The sequence below is a fragment of the Odocoileus virginianus genome, chromosome 5, assembly GCF_023699985.2.
Source record: "Odocoileus virginianus isolate 20LAN1187 ecotype Illinois chromosome 5, Ovbor_1.2, whole genome shotgun sequence".
Lineage (NCBI taxonomy): Eukaryota > Metazoa > Chordata > Mammalia > Artiodactyla > Cervidae > Odocoileus > Odocoileus virginianus.
This window is the reverse complement of record NC_069678.1, coordinates 79,485,641-79,512,915: the sequence shown is the minus strand read 5'-3', so window position 1 is coordinate 79,512,915 and position 27,275 is coordinate 79,485,641. Positions and strand designations below refer to the sequence as shown.

Here is a 27,275-nt window from a genome sequence, read left to right as displayed (position 1 = left end):
CTCTACACTAGCCACAGTAAACAATAATAGTAACAACAAAAAACAGCTCATAATGTTTTTTTTTCATAATGTTTTTAGATAACAAACTTCTACTGAAAGACCAAGTGATTTTTTCATCACATTGTTGATCTGCTTATTTTGACATGATTTACAATATTTATTATTATTTGGTTCATAACTTTTGTCTTTTTCACAAAATTTTGTCAGAAAAAATATATATTCTTCATCTTAGAAAAACTGTTATAGTCATAGGCACCACTTACCAAGACCTATGTTCTATTGATAAATGTATTCAAAACAACAAAAGTTCAATGTTTTCACTAAAATAAGCAAATAATTAAAGCTTTATTGAAAAATAATAATCTTAAAAAGTTAAAATAGTTAACAAGCAATATTGATGCATCAGGCAGTGTCCTAAGAATTTTAGGTATTTAGGTATTTAGCTCATCTAACTTTTTTAACTTTTTATTTTATATTGGAGCACACAGTTGATTAACAACATTGTGTTAGTTTCAGGTATACAAAAAAATGATTCAGTTATACATATACATGCATCTATTCTTTTGAAAATTCTTTGCCCAATTAGGTTGTCACGGATATTGAGTTCATCTCATTTTTAGTAGAAAAATACTGAAAGTCTTGCACTTCCCAGAACAGACTATATTCTCTTGTCTTTGCACCCGCGATTTTCTTGTCCCATTACTTAGCCATCTTTCCGACCATCTGATTCACATTTAACCACTATCAACTTGTACCAGGCACTATACTAAGTGCCAGGGATTCAAATATGAGTGAGACACAGTACCCATAATGTGGGAGACAGACACATGGAAATTCAGTAAGTGCAGTGATGAGATGAGGTGGGGGCACAGAGAATGAGCCCTCATCCAGCCTGGGCCTGCCCCCCTGCAGCTGGACTTCTACCCTCTCCAGGAAGCCTTCTGGCTTTGCCAGGCTAGGTGGGCTCCCTGTTCTGTGCCCCTACCATCCCTTCTCTGCCCGCATCACACACTGACCACCCTGTATGGGCAGTGGCTGCATGGCTGCCCTCTCCTGGGCATAGCGAAGGCAGAGGACAGTCTGACTCTTCACTGACCCAGCACCTAGGACAGTCTAGACATAGGTCCTTGGGATTTGCTGAATGAGAGCGCTTGAGGAATGAAGACACACGACGTGGGGCAGCCTCCTCCTGGGTTCTTCTCTGATGCTCTCTCTGCAGAGTCAGGCCTGCTGCCCCTGTTCCATTTCCCGAGGCTGGTGCAGGCCACTCAGCCCAGAGGGTGTTGCAGAGTTCAGGCTCTGTGGGTAAGGCTGGGGCTGCTTCTTTCATCCCTGGTTCAGGAGCAGTCTGGTTAGAAAAAGCCATCCCAGACTGGGCACCCAGTATGCCCCCTTGCCAGGCAGCAACTCTCTGCCCCTGACTTCTGAGGAAGGACCAGTATCTTGGGCAGCTCTGGTCTTAGAGGTCAGAGGGAGGAGGCCCTGAGGTGTCAGGGCTGGGGTGGGGGTGTCTCCAAGAATTCCATGAGTTCCTAAGCCCCTTCTCAGCCTCTGGGCTATGGGTTCTGTGGCAGCTGTGATGGAGGGCTTTAGGAATAAATGACTCTAGAGTGGTCTCAAACTAGGGTGCTGCTGTTGCGGCTAAGTTGCTTCAGTCGTGTCTGACTCTGTGCGACCCCATAGATGGCAGCCCACCAGGCTCCCCCGTCCCTGGGATTCTCTAGGCAAGAACACTGGAGTGGGTTGCCATTTCCTTCTCCAGTGCATGAAAGTGAAAAGTGAAAGTGAAGTCGCTCAGTCGTGTCCGACTCTTAGCGACCCCATGGACCACAGCCTGCCAGGCTTCTCGGTCCATGGAATTTTCCAGGCAAGGGTACTGGACTGGGGTGCCATTGTCTTCTCCGTCAAACTAGGGTATTTGAAGAATATTCTAGGAAGCCTTTCTGGGTCTAGTGACAGCTCAGGCTGGTCCTTTGGACCCTCACTGGGTTAACATAGCTCTTTCTCTCCAGAGTTCTGGAAGGGCAATTGGGGGCCCTCCTAGGGTGGCTGTGAATCTTGGGGCAAGGACCCAAGATAACTTTCAGCCTCAGTCCTCTCTCCCAGGCAGAGTGGCTGGGAAGCTCTGGCCCCCACCCTCTGATCCTTGCTTCGAAGCCCCTCTTGGCTCATGGTGCCTCTGCAGAGGTGGGGCTGGGGGCAGGGAGCCTTGGGGACTGATGCTAACAGCTTTGGACAGGGTGGGAATTTCCACTCCTATCTAGGGAGCCATCAACACTGTGTGCCCTGACCTGGGCCTTTGGCCTCTAAAGGGCAGTGGGAAGGCCGGCCCCAGGGCCAATCCCTGGCCATTAATCCCTCCTGCCAGCCTGAATATCCACCCAGCATGGTCAGACAAAGGCCTGCCCAGCCCAGCCACTGTGTTCCTCCCGCCCCAGGGGCTCCACTCAGACGCTGGGCCGCCTGGAATCCAGGCCCATGAGAAAGGGGCCGCCTTCACTGGCCATCTTATGCCCGGATGCTCAGCCGCATCCCGTCCGGCCCAGGGCCTGTGAAAAGAGGGCCCAGCCACGCTGAAAACAAGGATTAGCCCTTGGGCCACCCCCTGACACCGGCCTGCTTGGCTCCGGGAAGCAGGCCCAAAGGAGGGGGCGAGGCAGACACAGAGAACTGGAAAAGTCTGGGTTCTCACCCCTTTGGCCCAGCTCCCTGCCCCCACTCTCCCCAAGAGTAGCACAGCCAACCACACATTCAGTACCACTTACTGAACATATACTATATGTCTCAGACTCTACACATGGACTGGAAAATTGATAGCACAAGAAAATTTCAGTCTGCCAAGGGAGGTAGTAAGTCATTCTCTTACAACCCACTCCCGACCCCAGGAGGCTGTGGAAGGGGTCTTTGGAGAGGGGCTTCAGCCTTAAGGGAAGAGGAGAAAGATAGTGGCTCCGGTTCCTGCGTGATAATAGTGGCAGCATTCTGCTGCACCTGGCTGAATACATGCAGGTGCTGAAATCATTTCTCTGGCTCTGCCTCTCTCCTTCCCTTCCTGGTTTAATACCAAAAGTGCCAGGTGTGTAGTGGAAAAGAAATCTCTTATTTAAAGTCTATTACCAGGTGCCAGTGTGGGCCAGGCACTTTCATACACGATCGCATTTGAATGTCATAACAACACTGAGAGGGTCCATTATCGTCCCTCTTCAGCAAGTGAGGAAACTGAGGCTCAAATGAGCAATCGGCCCTGGACATTAGGCTCTTGGAGCCAGGCTCCGTGCTGCTGCAGCTGCTTGTCTTGCCTTCCTCTTTGGTGAGCTGTTCACTGTGACTGCACCATCTTATGCTCCTAAGGCCTGTGCCAGGCAGTAGGATGCAAGGTGGAGAGGGGACTGAGGTGGGGTCTCTTCATGTATAAACCAGCTGACCCTTCACTTGTGGTGGGAGGGTGGTTATCTTGAGATCTCTCTAGAGTGTCATCTTCTCCTTCCTCTCTGCTTCTCAGTCCTCTCTGCCTGTCTCTCAGAATGGGTGGTAGTTGTCTGGGTGTCCATCTCTTCACTTTGTCTCCCCTGAGCACTGGCAAAGGACCTGGCACAGAAGTGCTCGATCAATGATGTGGGTGAAACTGAGGCCAGGAGAACTGAAGGAAGAACGGATTTGGATCCACATGGTATTGATAGGACTTGCGGATTGCTGAGACGTGGGGAGTGATGGGGGAGGGAGGAGCCTGAGATGATGCCCAATATTTCTGATCTGGGTGGTAAGGGGCAAGGGGTCCACTGGCTGAGATTTGAACTGCAGGATGGGGAGGAAGATGCAGTTGGGGGTGCACTGGGTTGAGGGTCATGTCAAATGAACACTTGGAAATAATGCTGACTTGGAAGTCAGCAGAGAGAGGCTAGACACCAATTTTGCAGATGAAGTTGTGAGAGCTGGAAAGACTCTAGAGTAAACTATTTCAATAGTCTCAGCTTTAAAATATCATGGTGTGATGGTGTGCTGGTGCACTGAACTCTGGGCTTAATCCCACCTGCCACTAACTAGCTATGTGAAGTCAGGCAAGTCTTTTAACCTCTCAAAGCCTTAGTTTCCTTATCTGCAAAACAGGGATACTAATAGTAGAACCTCACAAGGTATTCACATTTAAGTGAGCTAATGTGTGTTTACCACATACACAATGCTCAGTAATGGTGGCTGTTATATTATCTGCTGAGATCGGAGCTTCGAGAGTGGGCTGTTGAGCTTTGAGTTTGGAATTTGAAGCCCTAGGCCCTCTGGCTGCTGTAGCTAGCTTTGATCATCTGTACCCACAGGCACTCCACTTCAGCCAGAGCTGGGGTGAGACACCTAGGGCTCCAAATTTAAGAAGGCACTGGCTCTCAAATGCTGACCTTGCACTTGTATCACCCTGAGAGTGAGCACTCCCTTAAATCTGGGCCACTTCGGTAGTCTTACCTACTCTCAGCCCTGCTCCCTTGAACTTGCCTATCTCCAGGAGAGACAAGCCTCTTTAAGACAAGGCTTTTTCATCCCTTAGTTCCCTCCAAGCCAGGTCTGGCTTTCCTCTCACTTTGGAAAAGTTTCCTAAAACAGGCTCAGGGGTGCATCTCTTTTGAACAGTGAGGTGGGTGGTGGTATTTCCTAGAGATAGATTTTAATAAAGAATAAGGGACCTCCTCATCACTACCTTCCCCAATGAGCTGTGAGTCTGGCTTTTCTGGAGCTTCCCAGATGGCACTAGTGGTAAAGAACCCTTCTGCCAAAGCAGGAGGCACAAGAGACCTGGGTTCAATCCTTGGGTCCAGAAGATCCCCTGGAGGAGGGCAGGGCAACCCACTACAGAATTCTTGCCTGGAGAATCCTACGGACAGAAGAGCCTGGTGGGCTACAGTCCAAAGGGTCCCAAAGAGTCAGACACAACTGAGGAGACTTAGCATGCATGCACCCCGCAAAACATTCCCCAGTGAGATGTGAGCCTGGCATTTCTGGGCCATAAGCAGCTCGCTTAGATTTCCAGTCTGTGGAAGCACTTGGGGGGGTCTCTCTCTGAGCCAGTAACTGCTTCTTGGAACTTTGGGCTGTGCGGCTGTGTTTTGCGCATCTTCCCAGGGTGCATGACATGAGGGTGTGAAAAAGGGAGCCTTTTTTTCTAGAACAGAAGATGCATGGAGAAGAGGCATCCAGAAGGTAATTCCAAATTACAGATTTTCTAGCGGGCTCTTGATTTAAAGTAATCAGTTCTCCGGTTCCCAAATCTGCTGGCTGATCGCTTTTCACGATTTTGTTTTTTCAAAAGATGCAGGCCTGGATGGGACAAGGTTGTGGGGGAGATAGCAGGGAGAGGAGATGCTAACCCTGGAGCCAGGAAATATCCTCCCCTAACAAAGCCTGCCTCCTGCTCTTCCCTTCCCCACCCACCCCCCCCCCCCCCCACCTACCTTTCAACATTGTCTAACGTCCTGGGGTGGGTTTGACACCTCTTTGACCAGCACAGCATCAGGATGCTGAGGGTTGGCAAGTTGGCTCTGGGAGGCTCTCATCTCTGCCCCAGCTGGGATTGGAAGGACGCGGAGGGGTACCAGGAGAGAAAGATGGAAGAGACAGGACTTAGCTGAGAGAAGTTGGATGGGGAGGGGGCCCAGAGAGTGCTGTGAATGGATGGATTTGTGATTGGCACGGACCCAAAGGGGTGGAGGTTGAGGGAAGAGTGGAAAGGGAAGTGGGCTGACTGAGTCTGGTGTGATGGGGCTTGGGCCAGGGGCTGACCCAATGGAGATAGAGAAGGGATGAGGCTGGGTCTGGGAAAGACTGACCCAAAGGGATGAAGCCAAGGGAGGGGTGAAAGGCTGCGGATGGGGGGCGCGGGGGGCGGGGGGAGAACTGTCAGCCTTGAAAGAAGATTGGGAAGGCAAATTAGAGGGGGAGGCGCTGGCCAGCGAAGGTCCGAGCCCTCGCCCCTGGCTGGGGGCACAGAGGGAGGGGGCCGTGTCCATATAAGGCAGGTCATTGGCCCGGCTCTCTGCGAAAGCGCGGGCAGCCCGCCGCATTCCCATGACTGGGCGCAGCGATATGGAGCCGCCCGCAGCTTTCTCTGGCTTTCCCGCCCCGCCCTCGGTCGCGCCGTCGGGGCCGCCGCCGTCGCCGCTCGCCGGAGCCGAGCCCGGGCCGGAGCCCGAGGAGGCGGCGGCGGGCCGCGGGGAGCCGGAGCCCGCGCCGGCACCCGGCCCGGGCCGCCGGCGGCGGCGGCCCCTGCAGCGCGGGAAGCCGCCCTACTCATACATCGCGCTCATCGCCATGGCGCTGGCGCACGCCCCGGGCCGCCGCCTCACGCTGGCCGCCATCTACCGCTTCATCACCGAGCGCTTCGCCTTCTACCGCGACAGCCCGCGCAAGTGGCAGAACAGCATCCGCCACAACCTCACGCTCAACGACTGCTTCGTCAAGGTGCCCCGCGAGCCGGGCAACCCGGGCAAGGGCAACTACTGGACGCTCGACCCGGCGGCCGCCGACATGTTCGACAACGGCAGCTTCCTGCGGCGCCGCAAGCGCTTCAAGCGCGCCGAGCTGCCCGTGCTCCCGGCCCCGCCGCCGGCCGCCGGCCCGCCGCCCTTCCCCTACGGGCCCTACGCCCCCGGCCCCGGGCCCGCGCTGCTCGCGCCGCCGCCCCCCGCTGCCCCTGGCTCCGCGCCGCCCGCGCGCCTCTTCAGCGTCGACAGCCTGGTGAGCCTGCCGCCCGAGCTGGCGGGGCTGGGCGCCCCCGAGCCGCCTTGCTGCGCGGCCCCCGACGCCGCCTTCTCGCCCTGCACCGCCTCCCCGCCGCTCTACTCACCGCCGCCCGACCGCCTGGGGCTGCCCGCAACGCGCCCCGGCCCCGGCCCGCTGCCCGCCGAGCCGCTGCTGGCCTTGGCAGGGCCGGGAACCGCGCTCGGCTCCCTCGGCCCGGGGGAGGCCTACCTGCGGCCGCCGGGCTACGCGCCTGGGCTGGAGCGCTACCTGTGAGCCCCCATCCCATCGGCGGGGGGCGGCCCGGGCCCCTCTTCCCCAGGAAGGGGCGCTGCCTGGGAGCCCCAATCTCTGTCCCCGTGCCTTAGAGCGCACCTCGGAGCTCCCCAGCCCTGCCTCGTGGACTGAGCACACCTGTTTCACCCGCCGCTGTCCCTCATCCCTGGGGAACCTCCCAGCATCTCTCCACTGGACTTAACCCCCCATCCCCCATCCCGAATTGTAAGGCCCGCTTTTCTTCTCCCTCCACTGTGAGCCCTCATCTGTGCATGCCCCCGACCCCTGCACTATTTTGGGTCCCATGTCTGGGGACCCTGGAGCACCACCTGTGAGCCCCCACCTCGAATTTCGGTGAATTTCAAGCCTTTGGAAGTCAGACCTTCGATCTCAAACTGCCTCCCAACTGGTCTTTAACCTCCCCTGGGTGTTTTTTTTTTTTTTTTTTTTTTTTTTTTTAATAACACATTAGAGGCCAGACTCCTGGGTCTGTGACTCCCTAGCTGTTATCCTTTCATTCCCCCCACAAGCTTGTCCCCCACTCCCACTTACCTGTCGGTTCCGTTTCCTACTGAGAGAGCACTCCCCTTTGACACAGACTGGAACCTGGCTGAGCTCCTCCAGACTCCAGGACAGCTCGTCATTTCTGAGACAAGCAACACCAGGGGCTCCTTGACTTCAGGAAGTTAGTGGGCTGCCCCATCATCTGAAAAACTTGAGACTTACTAGATTATTATTATTTTTAATTAAAACTAGTTTAATTAAAAAGAAGAAACTTTCCTCTGGGCTTGGTGTGCTGGCTGTTGACTTGGGGGAGTGGTCTGGGGAGGCAGTAGGGAAGTTTTGTTCAGGGTCTTGGGTTGCCACATGGGGTGAGCCCCTTGTGAGTTACCGGGCAAAGATTCATGAAGTAGGATTAGGATGTGATTCAGCCATAGCTGTGCACATAATAGGCCTGGTGAAATGCCATCCATCACCTGCTGCAGAAGCTGGTAAAGATGGGGCATGCAGGTGAGTGTATTTGGCCAGTGCGTTTGTCTGCTGTGTGGGATTATTCCCAGCTCCCATGGATAAGGGAGCAATGCCTACTCCTCCAGAAAGCACTCACTGAATGTGCCAAGCACAGGGAATGTATCACTAAACAAATGGGCAAGATCCATGCTTTGAGCTTATGGATCAGTGGCGAAGAGACATTATCAATCAGTTCTCAGAGAAATGAGACAAGTGCCCTAGAGCCTTCCACTCAAACTGTGGTCCAGGTACCTGGGAGCTTGGTAGAAATGCAGAATCTTAACTCAGACCCACTGAATCATCGGTTTCCACAATTTAACAAAATTCCAGGGTGATTAGCATGCACTGTATTCTGGAGTAAAGGCACTGTGCCAAGGCTGGGACTCAGTTTAAAAAGCTATTCCCTACTTTAAGGAGTGGGACCAGGCTGGAGAACTATACATGCCCTGCGGAACGTCTGGAGCTGGATTCTGCACCCCATCTTAACTCCCTTGCTGAAATGGGAGCTGGAGCAGCAGGGACTTGAGCTGATTCATGACTGTCCCCAGCACCAAGGACAGGGCAGCACTGAGCACTCAGAAGTTGCAGGAGAGGGAGGGAGTTGGCCTTTGACCCTATCTTGCTTTCTGGTGCTGATCCAAAGCTAAGCATCAGGCTTTTCCCAGCTCCTTTGCCCCAGGGCTCTCAGTCAACTAGGGCCTGAATTAGGTGTGGGGAAGGGCGGGGGAGGGGATCAGTGTCTCTGAGCCCAGGGTGAACGTGATTTGCATGTTGGACGTGCCTGATACAAGTGTTTAAAGCTCTGGGGGCAGCGATAGGGGGTGAGCACAGGGAGTAAGCAGCTCATAGAGGAGAAAGGTTCAGGAAATCTGAGAAGGCAGGGAAGGCCCTCTTTGGAGGTAGGGCAGTAGGTATGCACAGGCTGGTATGAAATGCTCTGGATAGACCCCGTTCCCTCAGCTATTAACCCCTTTGGGCAAGTCAGATCTAATTTGCCTGATGCATAACAGCCCTTCACTTAATATTTGATGACTGACTGAATGAATGAATCCCTAGTGTCTAATATTGTGCCTGACTTACTGAATAATGATTGGGCTGACAGTACTTTGGCACCTTCTTACCCATTCTCACTTGCAGTTCTCCCACTGATCTGCAGTAGAGCTGAAAGACAGGGAGGTGGAGACTAAGTCCCCATTGGTCCAATGAGAAAATCACCCCTCCCTGCAGCCAAGCAGGTAGGGAAGATCCCGCTCTCAGTTCTCTAAGGAATAGAGCCCCGTGGAGATCAAAATGCATACTTGCTTCTGCTTCAAATGGTGTTACAGTCCCTCCTTCTGCCTCACAGAACTTCATGATAAATTCCTTCCAAATTCAAGAAATTTCCACAGACAGGAAGAAGTTCCTTCTTACTTGGCTGAAGTCGGGAAGTGCTTCTTGAATTCTGAATTCAAATCTCGTTTGCCATACAAGTCTCTGTCCCTGGGATCTTGAAATAGTGGGGAGGAGATGAGAAATGTCTGCATGGAAATACCAGAAAGGTAAATACTGACCTAGAAAGTCAGAAAGATTTTATTTTAAAAATGCTTCTTTAATTTTCCTGTATTCAACATCATGGAGGGCTGACTGTGTGCCAGACCTTGTGCTGGGCTCTGAGACCAATAGGGATACAAATGAGAGTGTTTATGCCCTTACAGAGTTCATTGTCTGGAAAGCTACATGTCATAGAGCATCCTAAGAATTTTGACACTTTGGGAGGTGTTGAAAACACAAAGCAAAAGTCTTAATTCAATTCTGTCTTTAAAGCACCAAATACTTTTTTTTCTAGAAGTGAGATTTCAATATAATTTCCTCTGCCCTCTTTTTAGAGGAAATAATTTCAATAGTCTTCAGAATGTTAAGCAAATACTTACCCCTTCATTTTAATAGAAAGCTTGATATCATCTTTACTCTGAAGATACATTTTTTAACACTTAAGTTTTGTTTTTATTAAATTGAAACAGTCACATAACCTAACAAGTCAAATAGCAATCAAAGACCTTAGGACATGTGCTTTGTTTCTTAGAATATCTATTTTCAGTTCATATTGGTCTCTTTTGGATCTACTTTCCTATTTCCATGCTTATACTATTCTCTCTTAGAACAGAATGATTAACTTCCTATTATGATAGATGATCATTTACCTCTAAATCTCTATCGCTTCCCCACTCCACCTGAAATTACCAACGTTTGGTTAAATTAGTTTCTAGGATTTACATTACTTCTTCTTGTTGTTTAATTACTAAGTTGTGTCTGACTTTTTGTGACCCCATGGACTATATAGCCCATCAGGTTCCACTGTCCATGGGATTCTCCAGGCAAGAATACTGGAGTGGGTTGCCATTTCCTTCTCCAGGGTATCTTCCCAATCCAGGGACTGAACCTGCATTTCCTACAAGTTAGCAGGCAAATTCTTTACCACTGAGTCAACAAGGAAGCCCTTTTACATGACTAATGCCACATAAATTTTGTTCTTCAATAAGTTGCTAGTGTACCATGACTAGGCTTCCTTTTTTTTTTTCCTTTTGGTGCAACTTTGAATTTTCCTGGAGTTATTGCCTATTTTTTTTTTTTCATTTGCTTAGCTTTATACCTGTGGCTAAAGCTTCTTCCCATATCTTCCAATAGCACAGTTTTTCATGAAGTCAAACCTATCAGGAAATCTGTCATCGCTTTTGGTCATGTTTTTCCTTTCCTGGGGGCATCTCTCCCAGAGCCTTCTGTCCTTCAGCTTCAGACTGGGCTGATTGTGCTCCATGTCTGCTGCCCAGATGTGGCCCTGAGATTTCCCTTTACTGTTTTCCTTGGAATTCCCTCCATCTCTATCCTGTGTTGGATCCTGTGCTCCTGGGATTCCAAACGTCCCTTTTGGTTTATTTCTTTGTTTCAGTTGAGGTCAATTTGGGGGAAAATTTTGCATTATCTGAAACCAAGATGATTATTTTATCATGAGAAGCTAAGTGTGCATTTTGACAATTAAATGATTGTGTCAAAGCTGTGTTCTGTAGACCTTGTTTAGGGGTGGTTGAGAACGAGGGGAATGGGAGACTGTTTCCTGGGTTCAGTACACACTTCCCGCCTACCCTACCTACCTACTGGGAAACTTGGAAGGAGGCTCAGTGTTATAGAAATGAGGGATGCTTGTTTGGGTAGGAGAGTTAAGCTAGGGGAACGGTCCTGAGTTCCTTATAAGAATAAGGAGTTACTCATAGGTGAGCTGAGAGGGGCTGCTTCCTGACTTAGGGTGATTTGGAACCCCCGGAAAGAATGACTTTGGGCCCACAATGGTGCTGAGCTGCTTAGAGTGTTTAGAGGGCCTGTGCGATTCAGCTCAAGAAAGTGGCCACTGTTACCTTAGCAGGTAGAAAATTGAGTACCTAGGAAAGTGACGTTCTTGGCAAGGACACAGGCCAGCATGTCAGTAGAGAAGCTCCTTCAGGTAATCTTCAGGGTTGTGCTTCACCTGGGAAGGCAGAAGAAAAAATGGACCACAATGGAGAACCCTCTACTGCTAGGGACTGGCTTGGCTGGTTTTAAGCCCATGGGAAATACCTAGACTTATGAGGTAGGGGGAGGATTTTGCAGGATACAGGAGGCTAAAGTGGTCTCCTCCTAAAGGAATAAAGCTCTGTGGGCCCCCAGAATTGATTTTAATTTTTTATTATAATGTCATTTAGTACAAGCAGGTGTAAATTCCTTAGACTTGTATCTCTCATATAACTGTAAAACAAAGTATTTTAATAAAAATTCAAACAGAGCTACAAAATAAAAATTCAAATTCATTACATTAATCAAATGTAAAAAAAGACATTGTTTTGCTGAAATGAAACACTTGTACCATGAATGTGACTAAAGACTGTAGGTCTTTGGGTTTGGTGTGCCTGAGCAGTGATGGCTAAATCCATCCACTATTTTTTTTCTTCTGAATGAAGTGCAAGCATTCCTTCATGTAGCAGTCCATGTCACCAACAGGCCCAAACACTGTACTTATTTATCAAGGCTACATCATTTTTTTACCTTATCTCAAGATTAAAGAACTCCTTGATAATAAATGCAAATGAAGACTCTAAATACCAAGTTTCTGATACCTATGATATCAGGAGGTCATTTAAGTGATCCACAATATGCTTAAATGAATATGTTTAAGATTACTATTGAAACAAAAACATAACATTAAAAAATGTTCATAAATTTGTGGTTGTATAAGAATACATTCTTGGACCAGATTTTGAAACAAGCACTTGAAGATTTAAGTCGTTTATCTAAGTAACTAAAATTAGAGGATAATTATAGTTTCAGACTATAAAATCATAAAGGTGAGAATAGCACATATTAAAATCCATACAATGCAGTCATAGGAAAAGTCTGAAAGGAAATTTCATAGCCCCACATATGCTGTTAGAGGGGAACTGGGGTGGGGTGGGGAGACCAATTAAAAGGCTACTGCAGTACCCAGGCAGGAAAGGATGGTGGCTTGGTAGCAGTAATGGTGGTGGTAGAGGAAACTAGTACAAAGGTATAGAAACAAGCAGCCATTGTCTAAAACCATCCTATTCCATGGAGGTTACATACTTTTCCATTTAATCGCAGCCTCATGCCCACTCCCTGATAGCTCAGTTGGTAAAGACTCCGCCTGCCCCCGTAGGGGACCCCCGTTAGATTCCTGGGTTGGGAAGATTCCCTGGAGAGGGGAAAGGCTACCCACTCCAGTCTTCTGGCCTGGAGAATTCCATGAACTGTATCATGGGGTCGCAAAGAGTCGGACATGACTGAGTAACTTTCACTTCACACGCTCACTCTGAAACTTTGAGGGGCATAGGCATTGCCTAGTAGACAATCTGGTTTCATTTGACTAATTTAAAGAGTAACTAATCTTAATAGGAGCTTCCCTGGTGGTTCTGTGGTTTAAAAAAAATCCACCTGCCTAGCGGGAGATGTGGGTTTGACCTGTGGGTTGGGATGATCTCCTGAAGAAGGAAATAGCAACCTACTCCAGTATTCTTGCCTTGGAAATCCTATGGACAAGGGAGCCAGTCCATGGGGGTCTCGGAAAAAGTTGGGCACAACTTAGTGACTAAAACAAACAGACGTGTGAGTACAGTAGAAAACAGAAAACATTGCCAGAGACCATTCCCCCACTGCTCCCACCAGAAAGCACTTAGGCTAGCCAATATTACCAGTGATTCTTTCAATCATTAAGGAACCTATTTTTCTAGTTATATAAATTGTTCCAGAACACAGGAAGAATGGAAGTCATCCCAATTCTATCTACTTAATGATGTTATCAAAAACTGATAAGCAGTGAACATGCAAACGATAGCTATTCTCACATATGAAAGCAGCAGCAGAGTTCCTTAATGAAATATCACCAAATTGAAGCCAGTAGTATATTATAAAAATGCACGATCAACCAAATACAGTTTATTCCGGGAATGTGGCATGGCATTATTAGAATTCTTTACCATCTGAGCCACCAGGGAAGCCTGTTACAATTCTTAGCTTCACTTAATTAGATGATGAAATCGAGTATCATAAAAGGTTAAGTGACTTACCCAGGTCAAGCTGCAAAGTGACTGACTCAGAACTGGACTCCAGGTCCTCCTGACTCCCAAGTCATTCTCTTTGTCTGAGAGAGGCCAGTGGAGATGGAAACTTGGGTGGAAAGCCCCAGACACCAGGAAAATTCCTCATCCCAATATCTGTGTCCCCCCAACTCACACCCACAGTCCTGATATTGAAAGCTACTTTCCCAAGCCAAGTGACAGGTTCTGGTTTCCTTTTTCTTTCAGTTTTCCCCTTCCTCCCTCTTGAACACCCCCCTTCTCTCTCCACTCTCCTTGAATCTGGTGTCTCTCCCCTGTTCTCCCCTCATTAATTTTGTGGAGGCAAAAGCGCCACCTATTGGCCACCTTGTATGCACCTGATTTGAGCAGCAAATCTATAGAAGAAAGCTAGGATCCATTTGGATGCCAATTGGGGCTGAGAGTGGCTTCTGATCTCTGAAAGGCACTTGCTCACGAGGAGCCCAGTGATTTGTTCTGCAAGAGAAAACGGGCTGCAGTTTCCACCTCCCCCAGGGAGCCCTCCCAGATCTTCCATTCTCCCCTATTCTTGGCAGCTGCCCTCTTTTATTAAACAAAAGGGCTCTTAGTGACTGTGGTCAGAATTGCACCTACTCAAACCTCACTGCCCTCCTCCCCGGTGGCATTCCCAGAGATGTTCTGGTCTCCAGATTTGGGAAGGCTGGGCACTTGCCACCTCCACCCTGGGTGGGTCTATGTCCTGGGTATCAATCTGTGCAGGGTGATCGCTATGTCTCCCTTCCAGCCCCCAAACCCTGGGCATCACTGGCAAGTGTAGGGACCTCCAGGCCTCCTGCCAGACACTGCCATCTGCCCTTCTGGCCCTCCCCGTTCAGGCCCCAATCATGACTCCCTTCTTCTGATCACAGAATCATGTTCTAAGATCTGTTCCTCTCTGGCCTTTGATTTCCTATCTCCTTGCCTCTAATCATCCAAATCTGAGTAGCCCCAGTCTTGTGGGAGGAGGTGGACAAGTGAATATCAAGCAGAGTCCTTTGTGAGAGGCAAGCATGTGATGATGAGAGCCAAACTCCTGGCTGAAAGCAAATCCCTCCATAGCTGGGGAAACTTGGGTCATCCCTGACTCATGACATCAGCTCATGCAGCAGATGGTACCATTCCAGGCTGACCTGGGCTGGGAAGAGCAAGAACCTGGGCAAGGTCAGGCTCTACAGAAACATGATAATTATTATTGCTGTGAATGTCAATTGCTCACATTTGGAGTTATAGATAGGGCACAGTACTGTAGTTAAGAGCCCTGATTCTGGATCCAGACTGCCCAGAAGAGAAGATGCGCTTCTCACATGTCAGATAAGGAAACTGAGGATGGGAGAAGTAGAGAGGTGTATCTGAGGTGACACAGGAAGGGAGGGGAAGGTCTGGGAGTAGATCCCAGGCCTCAGGTGCAACTGCTCCTCTCCAGTCTCATGAACAAACCAGGGGAGGTACATTCTCTTGGCAGGTTGGAGCAGGCATGCTAAAAAATGTCAAGGTTGAAGAGAAGAGAGAGGAGCCTCACCAAAGCCTCCTGACTCCTAGTTGGCTCCAAGTGGAGTACTAGGTTTCATAAATCCCTGAGAGGCAGTGCCAGGAAATTTCCTTGGTCTCTGTCTCCAACCTAGCTACCTGGATACTTTACAAGTGAGAAAACTGAGGCTTAGAAAGATTATTTGTCTGAGCCCAGTAAGTGGTGACAGTACTCCTTCTGCTCTACCTGGATGCCTTAAGATTCCGGCCCAGTGATTGTCCAGCCTCTACTCATGCATTTCCAGTGATGGGGAGCTCACTACCATCAAAGTAGCAGATCGAATCTCTGAAGGACAGCCATGATGGAATTTCTCCCTTCCATGGAGTCACAGAAATTGAGTCCCCTTATAATCTTCAGATTCCCTTTGCCTTGGTCTTTGTACTCCAGGACAGCCCTGCAGAGATCTGGAGATGGCGGCTATGTCAACACTGAGTCCTTTATTCTCCAGGCTAACACCTCCCAGACCAGGCCTCATGTCTTTGAGACATTCCCCCATCCCTCCCTGTATTAATTATAGTTAAGTTCAACTGTGAGCAACTGAGCAACTCCTCCCCAACCTTACATACCAAAGAAAATTCCACAACAGTGGCTTAACCAAGATTGAAGTTTATTTCTTTTTCACATAAAAGTCTGTGCAAGCAGTTCAGAAGGGCGTGGCACCTCAATGGTCTCAGGAACTCAGGATCCTTCTCTGCTGTGGTGCTGCTGTTTGTGAAATATTCGACTCAAGCTACTAAGCAGAAAGGGGAATATCTTTAGAATACCTGAGAAGTCTAACAGTTCTAGTTTCAGGCAGAGAAAGAGGACTCAACATTGTCACTAAGCTCTAGCTCCTTAGGGTGTTTTCATCTGTGATTGGACTTTGATGTCAAATGGCACTCTCCACATAACAGGAAGGATGGCTGCTGGCAGCCAGGCCTGCGTGCTCATCTTCTGATCCAAAAGGAGAACTTCCCAGAGGCCCACGTCCATGTATCCCAGAGCCCCAGAGTCCTTATAGCCTGGCATCTCAGAGTTCGTATATTGAATCTTGTAAAAGGAGTGATTGGCTCGACTTAGGTCCCACCTAGGCCTATCACCTTGGGCTTGCAATGCTATGTTTAATCCATCCAGGTTGCCTGTCTGCTCCTGGAGGCAAGTAGGAGGAGGACAGATACTGAACAGCCCTATCAGGAGGACCACATGGAATACAGAAGATCTTACCCAACAGAGATGTGGGACATCTCAAAACTGAACATATTCAGCTCACCATGCTAAGGAGATTGAGTTTTGTCTCATAGGCAATGGAGAGTCCTCAGGAGATTCTGGCAAAGTGTGGCTGGTTTGATTGATCAGAACCATTTTAAAGGAAAGAAACTGAGGTAGAGAGCATGAGAGAGAAATCCACTTACTTCTGGGTTCAGGGACCAGGGAAAAACTCTCCCTGATGGGGGCACACATTCTCCTTCCTTCAGAGAAGGGGACTGATGGGGGAGAAAAAAATGTCATTAGAGAACACATATCTCTAGTGATGATGTAAGCTAGATACAACCTTGTCTAGAGTCCCAGACAGAGTGAGAAGTATGTCATATGATTACTCATTCATTCATTCATGTATCCACATATCAAACATTATCTGAGTGTCTATTATGTGTTGGATTTTGTGCCTGGCAGAAGGTAGCGTTTAATAATGATGACTATGGTGATAAGAAACAGTTATTGAGCTTCTCTGAAAGTTTCAGGCACTAGGCTAAGTGCCTTATTTCATTTAATTCCCACAACTATTCAATTGGTAGGTTCAATTATTACCCCCATTTTGTAGAGGAGGAAAGATGAGGATGAAGACAATGTAATTTCTGTTCTCAAGGAGCACACAGTCTAGCGAGGGTAACAGACTAGAAAACAAATTGTGATAAGAGAGGGACTTAGTGTTTTGGAAACAGAGGCAGGAGCTCTGCACAGCCTGGCCAACGTGGGGTATTATGGGGTGGGGGGAAGCAACTCAGAAATCTTGACATTTGAAATGGATGGATTAGGAGGAGTGAGCTGCGTGCAAGGTGAAGACATGAGGAACAGCAAATCAGGGTCGAGGCTGGAGATGAGGTTGGACAAGCAGGCAGGGACCAGGCTGCCTGGTAGTCTTTGCAGAGAAGCACATGATGCCCAGGAGAGCATCCCTGAGGAGGCTTCCAGGCAGGTATCACAGGAGCCTCCTACAAATTACATGCCAATCACCCTCCTAGTTTCTCCCTTAACCTTCTAACTGCAAGCACCAGAAGGCCTTCTCTGGCTGACCTCAGATCTCAGCAGCACCCTCTGGGTTATTTATTATGGGCCCCTCTCCCTTTCTGGGTTAGAGGAGAGGGTGGTATTTGCCTGAATTGAAGTTGTTTTCAGCTTCCATCAGACTTGCCTGCTGATGTAAGGACACTTGGCCAACTCTTGAAATTTGGAGTCCCTCAAAGTAGCTTGATCTGGGTTGGAGTCAGGGGAAAGAAGAGTTTGATCTTCCAGGGCAACTTTGCCCTCTCTGCCCTCCTTACTGTCCCATCCTGGAGCAGGAACCCCCAACCCCAACACCCACCTCCACACATGTACAAACAAATTCCTTCTGGCATTTCCCCTTCCTATTCAAGTGAAATGGAGTGGGCTCTGGGCTGGGACATGGGATCTAATTCCACCTTTGCTGTGTGACCTTGGGCAAGTCAGCCCTCTCTCTGACTTGGAAATGGATCTCAAATTTCCCCATCTAAGAAACGAACATTGAAAATAGTCCAATTTGGGGATAAATGATTTCATTCTTTATTTACTGGTGGTGAAGGGGGGAGGAAGGAAAACAGCACATCCAGCACGGAATGCAAAGGGTGGGTGGAATGGATGGACTAATGACCCTTTCTTTGGAAAGGGTGCTAGTACGGTAGAGGGCTAGAGGCGAGGGTTCAGGCTTTAGGTTCTTAGGAGCTCAGAGCAGGAAGAGGGAAAGACGAGTTGGGCTCTCAAGAAGGCGTCTTTCTGGAGAAGGCAGGATTTGAGCCAGGATTTGAAGCTTGGGTACAAGCTGGGAAAGGAAACAAGCATGCGCAAAGGGGAGTCCAGAGGTTATAAGTCTCTGAATGATTTTGCCAACAGAGTGGAGTGGGGAAGGGGCGCTTTGATCCCAGACCTGATCGTCCAGTCCCTGCCTCGTTGCGTGTCTGCGCGGCTCCTCCAGAGGTCGCTGTTTCCCTGGAATCCGTCCCCAGCTCCCGCGCTGCAGAGCGGGGACTCTGGTTCCCTAACTCGGCTTCCGCAGGGCTTCCGCGGCTCCACAGCAGCTCCAGAGGACTCAGGCCCAGCAATATTTACTCGCCCGCGCGAGGACTTACGGCATCATCAGTGACCCTGCCTAGGGCTCCGAAAGGCTAAACGCGTGTGCGCGTTCGTGCGTATAGGGTAGGGGACGCTCCGCACCCGCCCCTCCCTCTCCGCCCCAGGTCGCGGCTGCGGAAAGCCGTCCGGTTCCCGGGGCACTGCGGTCCTTGCCGGCGGCGAGGAATTCACAGGAAGGAGGCGGCCGCTGCAGTCCTCCTGGCTCTCCGTGCGAGGCCCCTGTCCCCTCCTCTCCTCGCCATGGTGCAAGCCCCCTGCCCAGGTTCGCACCCTCACATCCTCCTTCCTTGGAGGGTCACGCCGTGGCCCAGAGTGGGTCTGCAGCTCGCAGCCCTTCGGGTCCCGAGGTGGAGCTGTGGGCCTGGCTGGCGATCGTTCCAGGGCTGTCCCCGGCCCAGATGTGCGGTCGGGAAGGGGAGAACTCGGCACTGGCGCCGGCCTCTCAGAGACGTACTTGAGCACACAAAGGCACCGTCGCCCTACGCCCGGAGGGGCAGACACACGCACGCGGACCCAGGACACACTCCGCAAGGCACTCTGATCTGATGCCCAGGCCTCCACACACCTGCAAGCGTCTCCAACTCCGCACGCCCTGCCGCATATGTCCCAAGCGTGTACGGCCGGTCCTTCCCGGTCGCGGCGAAGCCGGCTTTCCTGGTCTGGAGGGTGGTCTGGGACCCACGCTGTTTTTTCATCCTCTCCGGAGCCCGAAACCCTCTTCCCGCGAACTAACCGAAGTGCACAAGCTCCGCGGCGCCCAGGGCTGGGGCCGGAGGGTGCTCCCGCGAGCCCCCATCACGCAGCCGAGGGACGGTGGCCGGGCACAATGGAAGGAGCGCAAGTCGTTTCCTCCAAGAGGCTGAGGATTCCCGAGGATGGGGGAACGCAGAGGCACCGACCCCTGAGCCGGTGCAGAGCTAGCTAGCTTAGGAGTGAAAAGAGCTCACGCCGCCAGAGGCCCTGCCATTTCTGGGCTCGCGGAGAGGCCGGTCTCTCGCTGAACTCCTATGTATGTGGAGCCCCGCTGCCTGCAGCTCGCCCCTTTAGGTCACACGATCTGGAGTCTCCCGCCTCCCACTCAGGGCCAAGACAGCCGACCGCCTTTGAGCAGGCGAAGATCTGGAGGAGAAAGGGAAGATGGACCCGCTGCGGCCCAACCGCCGTCTTGCTCCATAGCTGCGGCCCCGGGGAGGGACCAAAAGAGCGGGTGGCTGCGCGGTACCTTGGCTAGGTTTGTGAGTAAAATCAGAGAAGCGTGCAGGCGTGGGGTCCCCTGCCTGGCTCAGGCGGCGCTTTGCAGCGGGTCTGCATGGAGGGGCGGACCTCCGCGCTCGCCGCACGCACCGTGGGAAGGCCGCGGGAGAGCTCCGCGCCGCGCCCCCGCCTCTAGCTAGCTCTGCGCCGCTCGTGGCCGGTTTCGTGATGACAATTATAGTCTCATAATCAAACGAGAGCTCTCCTTTCCCTCCAGTCGAGGAGAAGAGCACGTCTACAGGGGCCAGAAGAAGAGCAGGGAGGAGCCATAAGGGGAGAGACGCTACTGATAGCTGCACAGCGCAACAAACAAGCAACAACCTCTTGTCGGTGCTCCCAACATTTCCGAGTGGAAAATTGCCCGGATCTGCGCCCGCCATCCCCGCCCCCGACGCTTTCTCCCAATCCTTTCTGGGCTGCTCGAGAAAGGTGGCTAAATAGTGAGACGGAGGAAAGAAGAGGCTGAAAACTACCAGTGACCTTGTAAGCAAGACCCGCACAATCTGTCGCCTCCTGCTTCTTGGAGGCTGCAGGCAAGGGAGCTGAAAGCCTAGACTTCTGTCAGCACCCAGGTTTTCGCGGCGGGAAGTGACAGACACACCCAAGGAAGCACACACAATCCAGAGAAGTCGAAGAGGCAGTTTGCAGGCAGGAAAGGCTGGAGCCACGAGGGAAGAGTAGGAAACTAAACGAATCCCGAATATTGGGTCGCCATTCTCCCAGCCCCAGGGCACCTACTCCTGGCATTGTTCGAAACAAATTTGGCCAGAGCTTTGGGCGGAGTGAGAAGCTCCCAGAAACACCCCTCCCTAGGCAAGCATTGAGCTTGGGTCAGGTGTTAAGCAGCGTTATTTGAATAAATAAAGGAATTCTAGTCTGGGAGCCTGGACACCTGGGCCCAACCCCACTAAGGGGCCCTTCAAAAAGTCTAGCAAGTCACATGATCTCCTTGGCCTGTTTCCACTCATAACTATGTGTTCTGAAGAATCTGGAGGATTTCTTAAGAATCACCTTGCAGAACAGGGTCGGGGGCCAATGTCTTCTTTCCTTGACCTGAGTATCAGCAGAATGGAGGGTGAAGCAGGGCCAGACAGAGGTGTGGGTTGGTGGCTGCAGCTGCTCTGTAGAAAGGTAGTCTTGACTGGAGCAAGAATCAGGATATTTGGGCAGCAAATGCCTCAGTTAGTTTTATCCTGAGCTTGGGCAGGGGGCTAGAGCAAGGGGAACCAGGAGAGAGTGCTGGCAAAGAAAGAAGCTACTGGTTCACATTTGCCATTTTAGAAATAAAGACATTTAGAAAGTGAGATGGAGAAGGATGATGCCAGTGTTGTTTTTCTCTCCATTTACTTAGACAGTACCAGAGCTCAGCTGGTTGGAGCTTGTGTGTATGCGGTGGATGGTATGGAGTGTCTGTGAGTGTCAGTGAGAGGCCTCTGTAGTAATGAGCAAGCTTGGGGATTATATAGGTTTGCCAGATAAAATAAATCTGGTAAATCTAGCAACCCTGGGTATGTGAGTTTATCTGCACTCATGCAAATATTTCTCCCCAATGCTTTTATTTGCTTCCTGGAGGGTCCCAACACCTATGAAATTATTATTTCAGGGCCACTAGTCTGTCCAATTTCTTGATTATGGTTTGAGGACTGGAGCACTTCTCTTTTCCCAAGGACAGTCTTTTTTGCGGACCTAGCACACTAGGTGCATCCCGTTGGTCTTAAGTCCCAGATGGGGGTGCCCAGCAGACTTGCTCTCACAGGATATGCCTTCCACTCTCTTCTGCCCTTAGCCAAATCGCTGGGGAGGATGGAGAATTCTGAGGATTCCACGAAAAGGGTTGCACCCAGCTATGCTTTTCCATGTTGTAGGAGAGGAGACTGAGTCCCCCTGCCCCCGAGGCCTCTGTTGTCCCACCTGTGGAATATACTAGAATGGAGACTGCTGTTGGGTAAAAGATTTCATCCACTCTCACATGACCCTGCAGGGCGGAAAAAATCCCTTCTACTCTGCCCCCAGTACTATCTACAGAAAACCTAGTTCAGTAGGCTAACTGGAGAGGACTATTAATAGATAGCAAGGGTGTAACCCAGCCCAGGGCTAGAAGGGGGTTTGAGATCCAGATGGGAGACTACACTGCCCAGAACCCTTTTCTCCCCAGGAGTCTGCAAAGTGCTTTCAATATCCTCCTTTGTATCTAGCCTACAGTGATGGGGCTACTTTTACATATTAGTCAGGGGGTGGATGTTTTTAACCTCATTTTTACAGAGAAAGAAACACAAAAATACAAAGAGCGGGTAAGGAGTGAAGCCAGCACTGGAATCCCAGCAGGCTAGCTCCAGGGTCTTTGCTCTTAACTACTGTTTAGAGCAGGAAACTGAGGCGGCGGGTAGGGGTGGAGAATCACTAGCTGACTGTCCTACAGTCTGCGACAGCTGAGCGCAGCTGGGGCTCGCGGCCTGCATGCCTGAGCTTTGACCACTGTGGGGCGCTGTCGGGGCAGCAGCCGGTCCATCGGCTCTGAACTTGATCACGTCCAGTGCCCATTTCCCCCTGTCACCCCCAGAGGTTGCGACGGCCCCAGTCTGAATTGGGGGTTACTGGTTGCTGGAGGGAGGCCAGGAGAGGAGGAGTCCTAAAGGTATGGCCAGGAACCCAGCTGATAGGAAAAAGAGCACGGAACCAACACCGCGTGCACAAGATTGTGAAAGCTGAAGGCAACACTGGCTTGTGGTTGAGGTCAGGGTTCATTGACGGAGGTCTCGATGCTGCCTGTCGGTAGAGCCTGCAAGTCCGGCCAGAGAAGGGGGAAGGGAGAAGGAACGCAGGTGGCTCTGCAGTGCGACGGGGGTGGGAGAAACGGGGAGATTGAGAAAGAGATTCTCAGACCGACGAACAGAAATCCAGAAAATGCAGGGTTTCCACAGAAAACAGGCAGAGATTCACCGAGGGCTAGAGAAACACAGTCACAGAGCCTGAGAGACAAACGGGTACCAAGAACCAAGAAGATCGGATACAGGCAAACTCAGCGATGGGCCGGTCCGCGCTCTCGAAAGACGACCAAAGCTCCCCAGAAAAGCTTTAGGAAAGCGGGCAACGGGCACGCGACAAGCTCCCTGGGTCTGACCACACACAGTCCCCCGTCTGGAGTCCCGCGGTGTCGCAAGGGGATGGGGTCCCCTTGTGGCGGGGTCCAGGCCTTGGAGGGGAAGACAGGGGCGCAGCCAGAATCGCTCACCTCTCCAAGCTCCGAAGCTGAGAACGCCAACTTTGCTCCTTGCGATCACTCAAGTGCGTCTCGCCTTGGGCCGGAAGCCGCTCGGGTTCCTTCGGGCCCCGCTCTGGCAGCGTTGGTCCCGGCATCTCAGGCTCCGCTGGTGCGGCTCCAATTGCGCTTCGGCCTCGGTGGCCCGGGCGCTGCCTTGGGGAGATGACGGGTGGGGGACTTGTCGCTGCTACTCCCAGCTCCAACTGGCACCCGCGTGAACCCTGACCATCCAGGGCTGAACGCAGTGAAGGCAGCGGCTCCAGGCAGCGAGGGTTTGCGGGATCTGCGGGCTAGAGGAGAATCTGCCTCCGGCCACCCGAGCAGCGCTCCCGCCGAGGCGGCTGTTTGTTCCCGCCGGGCCCCTCCGCCAAGGCACTCTGCCCGCCCCCGCCAGCCCCACCCCGCTCAGGGAGCTCCGCCCCGGACTCGCGCTCTTCCGCCTTAGGCTGCCGCCAAGCGGGAGGGACTAATCCCCCGACCTCTCCAGCCCGGGGCGGGGGAGGGGGGGCTGGGGCCAAGACCGGCAGAGTAAGGGGGGGCTCCTCAGCTCCTTCCGCCCGCGCCCTAGGAGCTGCCCCCGGCTCGGGCTCCCGGGGCAGCGGAGAGAGCCGTCGCCAGTAGGGTACTCACCGAGAGATGAGAGCGGCCGAGTGAACCACGAGGGGGCGCTGCGGAGCCGGGGGACACCCCTCCCCGCCAGTCCTCAGTCCCCCGCCCCCTCCCCGCCCGCGCGCAAAACACACTCGCCCCAGAGGCAGCGCGGCGGAGCCCGAGCCGCGGCCGGAGCGGAGCCGGAGAGCGGCGGTGGCGGCGGCGGCACCATGACCCTGGGCAGCTGCTGCTGCGAGATCATGTCCTCCGAGAGCTCCCCGGCCGCGCTGTCCGAGGCCGACGCAGATATAGACGTGGTGGGCGGCGGCGGCGGCAGCAGCGGTGCGGGGGAGCTCCCTGCCCGCTCCGGGCCCCGCGCCCCCCGGGATGTGCTCCCCCACGGCCCCGAGCTTCCCCCGGAGGAAGCCGCGGGGGAAGCCGTGGAAGACGAAGAGGAGTCCGGCGGCTGCTCGGACGGCGAGCCCCGCGCTCTAGCGCCCCGAGGGGCGGCGGCCGCAGCGGGAAGCCCCGGGCCAGTTTCGGCGGCGGCCCGGGGCGCGGCGGGGCCCGGGCCAGGACCGCCGTCGGGGGGCGCGGCAACTCGGAGCCCCCTGGTGAAGCCGCCCTACTCGTACATCGCGCTCATCACCATGGCCATCCTGCAGAGCCCCAAGAAGCGCCTGACGCTGAGCGAGATCTGCGAGTTCATCAGCGGCCGCTTCCCCTACTACCGGGAGAAGTTCCCCGCCTGGCAGAACAGCATCCGCCACAACCTCTCGCTCAACGACTGCTTCGTCAAAATCCCCCGCGAGCCGGGCAACCCGGGCAAAGGCAACTACTGGACGCTCGACCCGGAGTCGGCCGACATGTTCGACAACGGCAGCTTCCTGCGGCGCCGCAAGCGTTTCAAGCGGCAGCCGCTGCCGCCGCCGCATCCACACACGCACCCGCACCCGGACCTGCTGTTGCGCGGCGGGGCTGCAGCGGCGGGGGACCCCGGCGCGTTCCTGCCGGGCTTCGCGGCTTACGGCGCCTATGGCTACGGCTACGGGCTGGCGCTCCCGGCCTACGGCGCACCCCCGCCGGGCCCGGCCCCACACCCGCATCCACACCCGCACGCCTTTGCTTTCGCCGCCGCCGCCGCCCCTTGCCAGTTGTCGGTACCCCCGGGCCGTGCCGCGGCGCCTCCACCCGGACCTCCGACGGCCTCGGTGTTCGCGAGCGCAGCCTCAGCTCCGGCCCCTGCGCCTGCTCCGAGTGCAGGGTCGGGCCCGGGCCCCTCGGGCCTGCCAGCCTTCCTGGGCGCGGAGCTTGGCTGCGCCAAAGCCTTCTACCCCGCATCCCTGAGCCCTCCCGCAGCAGGCACCGCACTCTTGCGCCCCGGCCTCAAGACGGACGCGAGCGGAGGGGGCGCCGGCGCCGGGCAGAGGCCTTCCTTCTCTATAGACCACATCATGGGCCACGGTGGTGGCGGGGCAGCACCCCCGGGCGCCGGCGAGGGCTCCCCGGGGTCGCCGTTCTCAGCGGCGGCGGGTCCTGGGGGTCAGGCCCAGGTCTTGGCCATGCTGACTGCCCCGGCCCTGGCTCCAGTGGCCGGCCACGTTCGCCTCTCGCACCACGGGGACGCTCTCCTGTCCTCAGGACCCCCGTTTGCCGGCAAAGTCGCAGGCCTCAGTGGCTGCCACTTCTGACCGTGTCGGGATCCGGGCCACTTTGAGCCCGCACTCCTCAGTCTCTCCTGGAGCTCCTGCGGTCCCAGCGGAACTCAGGGAGTCTATTTATGAAGAGTCTCCAGACCTTGGGCCGGCGCCCGTGGTTCCACGCTCGGAATCTCTCCGACAGTTGGGACGAAGCGGGCTTCATCGCTCAGGAAGAGGCCCGGGTCTACGCGACGAGGTCGCTAGCCGTGATCCCATTTCAGTTTGAGCAGTAAAAGGGGGAGGGGATGTCTTCGCTCTTTGCCAGTCTCTGCGCCTCTCGGCAGCCCCAGAAGAATGTTTTCCCGGAGAGGTGCCTGCCCAGGCCGGGGCAGATCCCGCCAGAAACACCGACTGCGCAGAGAGGTCTCCCCTTCTGCTTCTCCCTCACTCCTTCCCCAGCTTTGAGGCCCTGATTGTTCAATATTATAATTTAAAGACACCTATTATCTACTTTGTGCTTAAAAGGAAAATGCAACTTTTTTTCCCCCCCTTGCTCTTCTCCAAAGCAGTTCGTTTTCTCTCGGAAACCTACTGCAGTGTCTACACAGGCGAAGGTGAACGGAGAGGTGAAGCGAGGGTCTCCACAATGCCTGGGCAATCCCGAGATCCCACTCCATTGAGGAAAATCCTCCCTCTTTTGCGTCGGGGGCGCTTTGGAAGGAACTTTACCCCTTTCCGGTGGCCGGCTGGGTCCAGCCATCCAGGGCCAGCAGCCCTCTCCTCGGTCTGCTCTGTCCCAGGCCCTGGGATATTTATTGTAGCTAAAGGCAATGAGGTTGGGGTGGGAGAGGAGGGTCTGGGTCAGGGACCGGAGAGGTGGGGGTGGGGTGGGCCAGGGCACATCCTGTGGCAGGGGTCCTGTAACCATGTGTAAATATCTGTATCGCAGGCTGCTATCTGCGTTCTCGGTCCACTGGGTGTGCATTGATTTAGGCTTCTCCAATTGGGGAGACTCTGTGAAATCGCCTGATGGTTTGTGTGGAAGAAAAGAAAACCTGTCTCCCCCCACCCCCCATCAGTGTCAATTGAATAAATGTACGTGAACTCCAGAAGTCACCAACTCTGTCTACTTGCCTGCACTCCCCTTTCCCAGTCCGGAGTCTCACAGACTCCTAGGCAGAGAGAAGTGAGGAAGGGCCCTGAGCAGGCCAGGCAGGCAGAGGAGGGCTTGAGTTTGTCAGATACAGGGGACACTGTGGTCTTGGCATTCGGCTGTTAATAAGGCCAGGATTCTGGGATGCCTGTGACCCCTCTAGCACTTTCATTTTCGCTCTGGTCCTCGAAGGTTTCTGCCTGGGGTGTCTGCAGAGAGGTTTTATTTCAAATGTACCTGGGGGATTCTCATCTCTTTCTAGTTCAGACTTAGCATGGCCTGGACAGATTTGGGTGCCTCAGGCTCATGGACACTCTACCCATTAAGTACAATGTGAGTGAAAGTGTTTACTGATGCATATTCTGTAAGCCTTTCTGTGCTTCTGGACATGGGGGCTTTTATGGAGCTTGCGTTCATGTTTGTCTGGGTTGTCATGTAGCCTCGCTTTTTGTCCTTTTTTTGGGGGGGGTGTCAGTTGTATTTCAGGATATCTGTGTTTTTATTTCTGTGTGTATCTGTGACCATGTGTCTGTTTTCGATTCTCTGTCACCATTTCTTTTTGTGTCCCTGAGAGAGGTCTCTCTCTGACCATTGTAGGGCATTCTTTGCACCCCCCCGACCCCCCCAACACACATGGAATAATCAGAGTGAAAGGCCTGAACTGGAAACTCTGAAACCCCTCTCTCCTCCAGCCAGAGAAACTTGGGGGGGAGGGCAGTATGAACTAAAGGAGAGGATTGGTGAGGCCTTCTTCTATGAAGGTAAACTTCCCCAATCCTTGAGCCTTGCTCAGAACCTATTGCCTGAGTGCAAGGCCACTCGGCTGGCTGGAGTCTTCCATAAGCCCTGAGTCTGGAGCTCCCAGAGGCCA

At 52.8% G+C, this 27,275-nt stretch overlaps 2 protein-coding genes and 1 long non-coding RNA gene across 6 annotated transcripts; 2 read left to right on the top strand and 1 right to left on the bottom strand.

Annotated features, from left to right (window-relative positions):
• Window positions 1–326: 326 nt before the first annotated feature.
• On the bottom strand, window positions 327–23,369 carry LOC139035242 (uncharacterized). 4 transcript variants are annotated; one of them, XR_011487888.1, is made up of 6 exons: window positions 22,991–23,369; window positions 11,400–11,509; window positions 9,132–9,527; window positions 7,552–7,713; window positions 5,439–5,551; window positions 327–1,332 (listed from the first exon to the last, which is right to left on the bottom strand). It is a non-coding gene; the product is annotated as an uncharacterized lncRNA (long non-coding RNA). The 4 variants fall into 4 exon arrangements; XR_011487887.1 differs by having other exon boundaries at window positions 7,552–9,171; window positions 9,309–9,527; XR_011487885.1 differs by having other exon boundaries at window positions 7,552–9,527.
• On the top strand, window positions 6,052–6,999 carry FOXE3 (forkhead box E3). Its single transcript, XM_070467163.1, has one exon. The coding sequence runs from the start codon at window positions 6,052–6,054 to the stop codon at window positions 6,997–6,999; it is 948 nt and encodes a 315-aa protein (XP_070323264.1).
• Window positions 23,370–23,784: 415 nt separating the features above from the next.
• On the top strand, window positions 23,785–26,156 carry FOXD2 (forkhead box D2). Its single transcript, XM_020868919.2, has one exon. The coding sequence runs from the start codon at window positions 23,842–23,844 to the stop codon at window positions 25,300–25,302; it is 1,461 nt and encodes a 486-aa protein (XP_020724578.2). The 5' UTR covers window positions 23,785–23,841; the 3' UTR covers window positions 25,303–26,156.
• The last annotated feature ends 1,119 nt before the right edge of the window (window positions 26,157–27,275 follow it).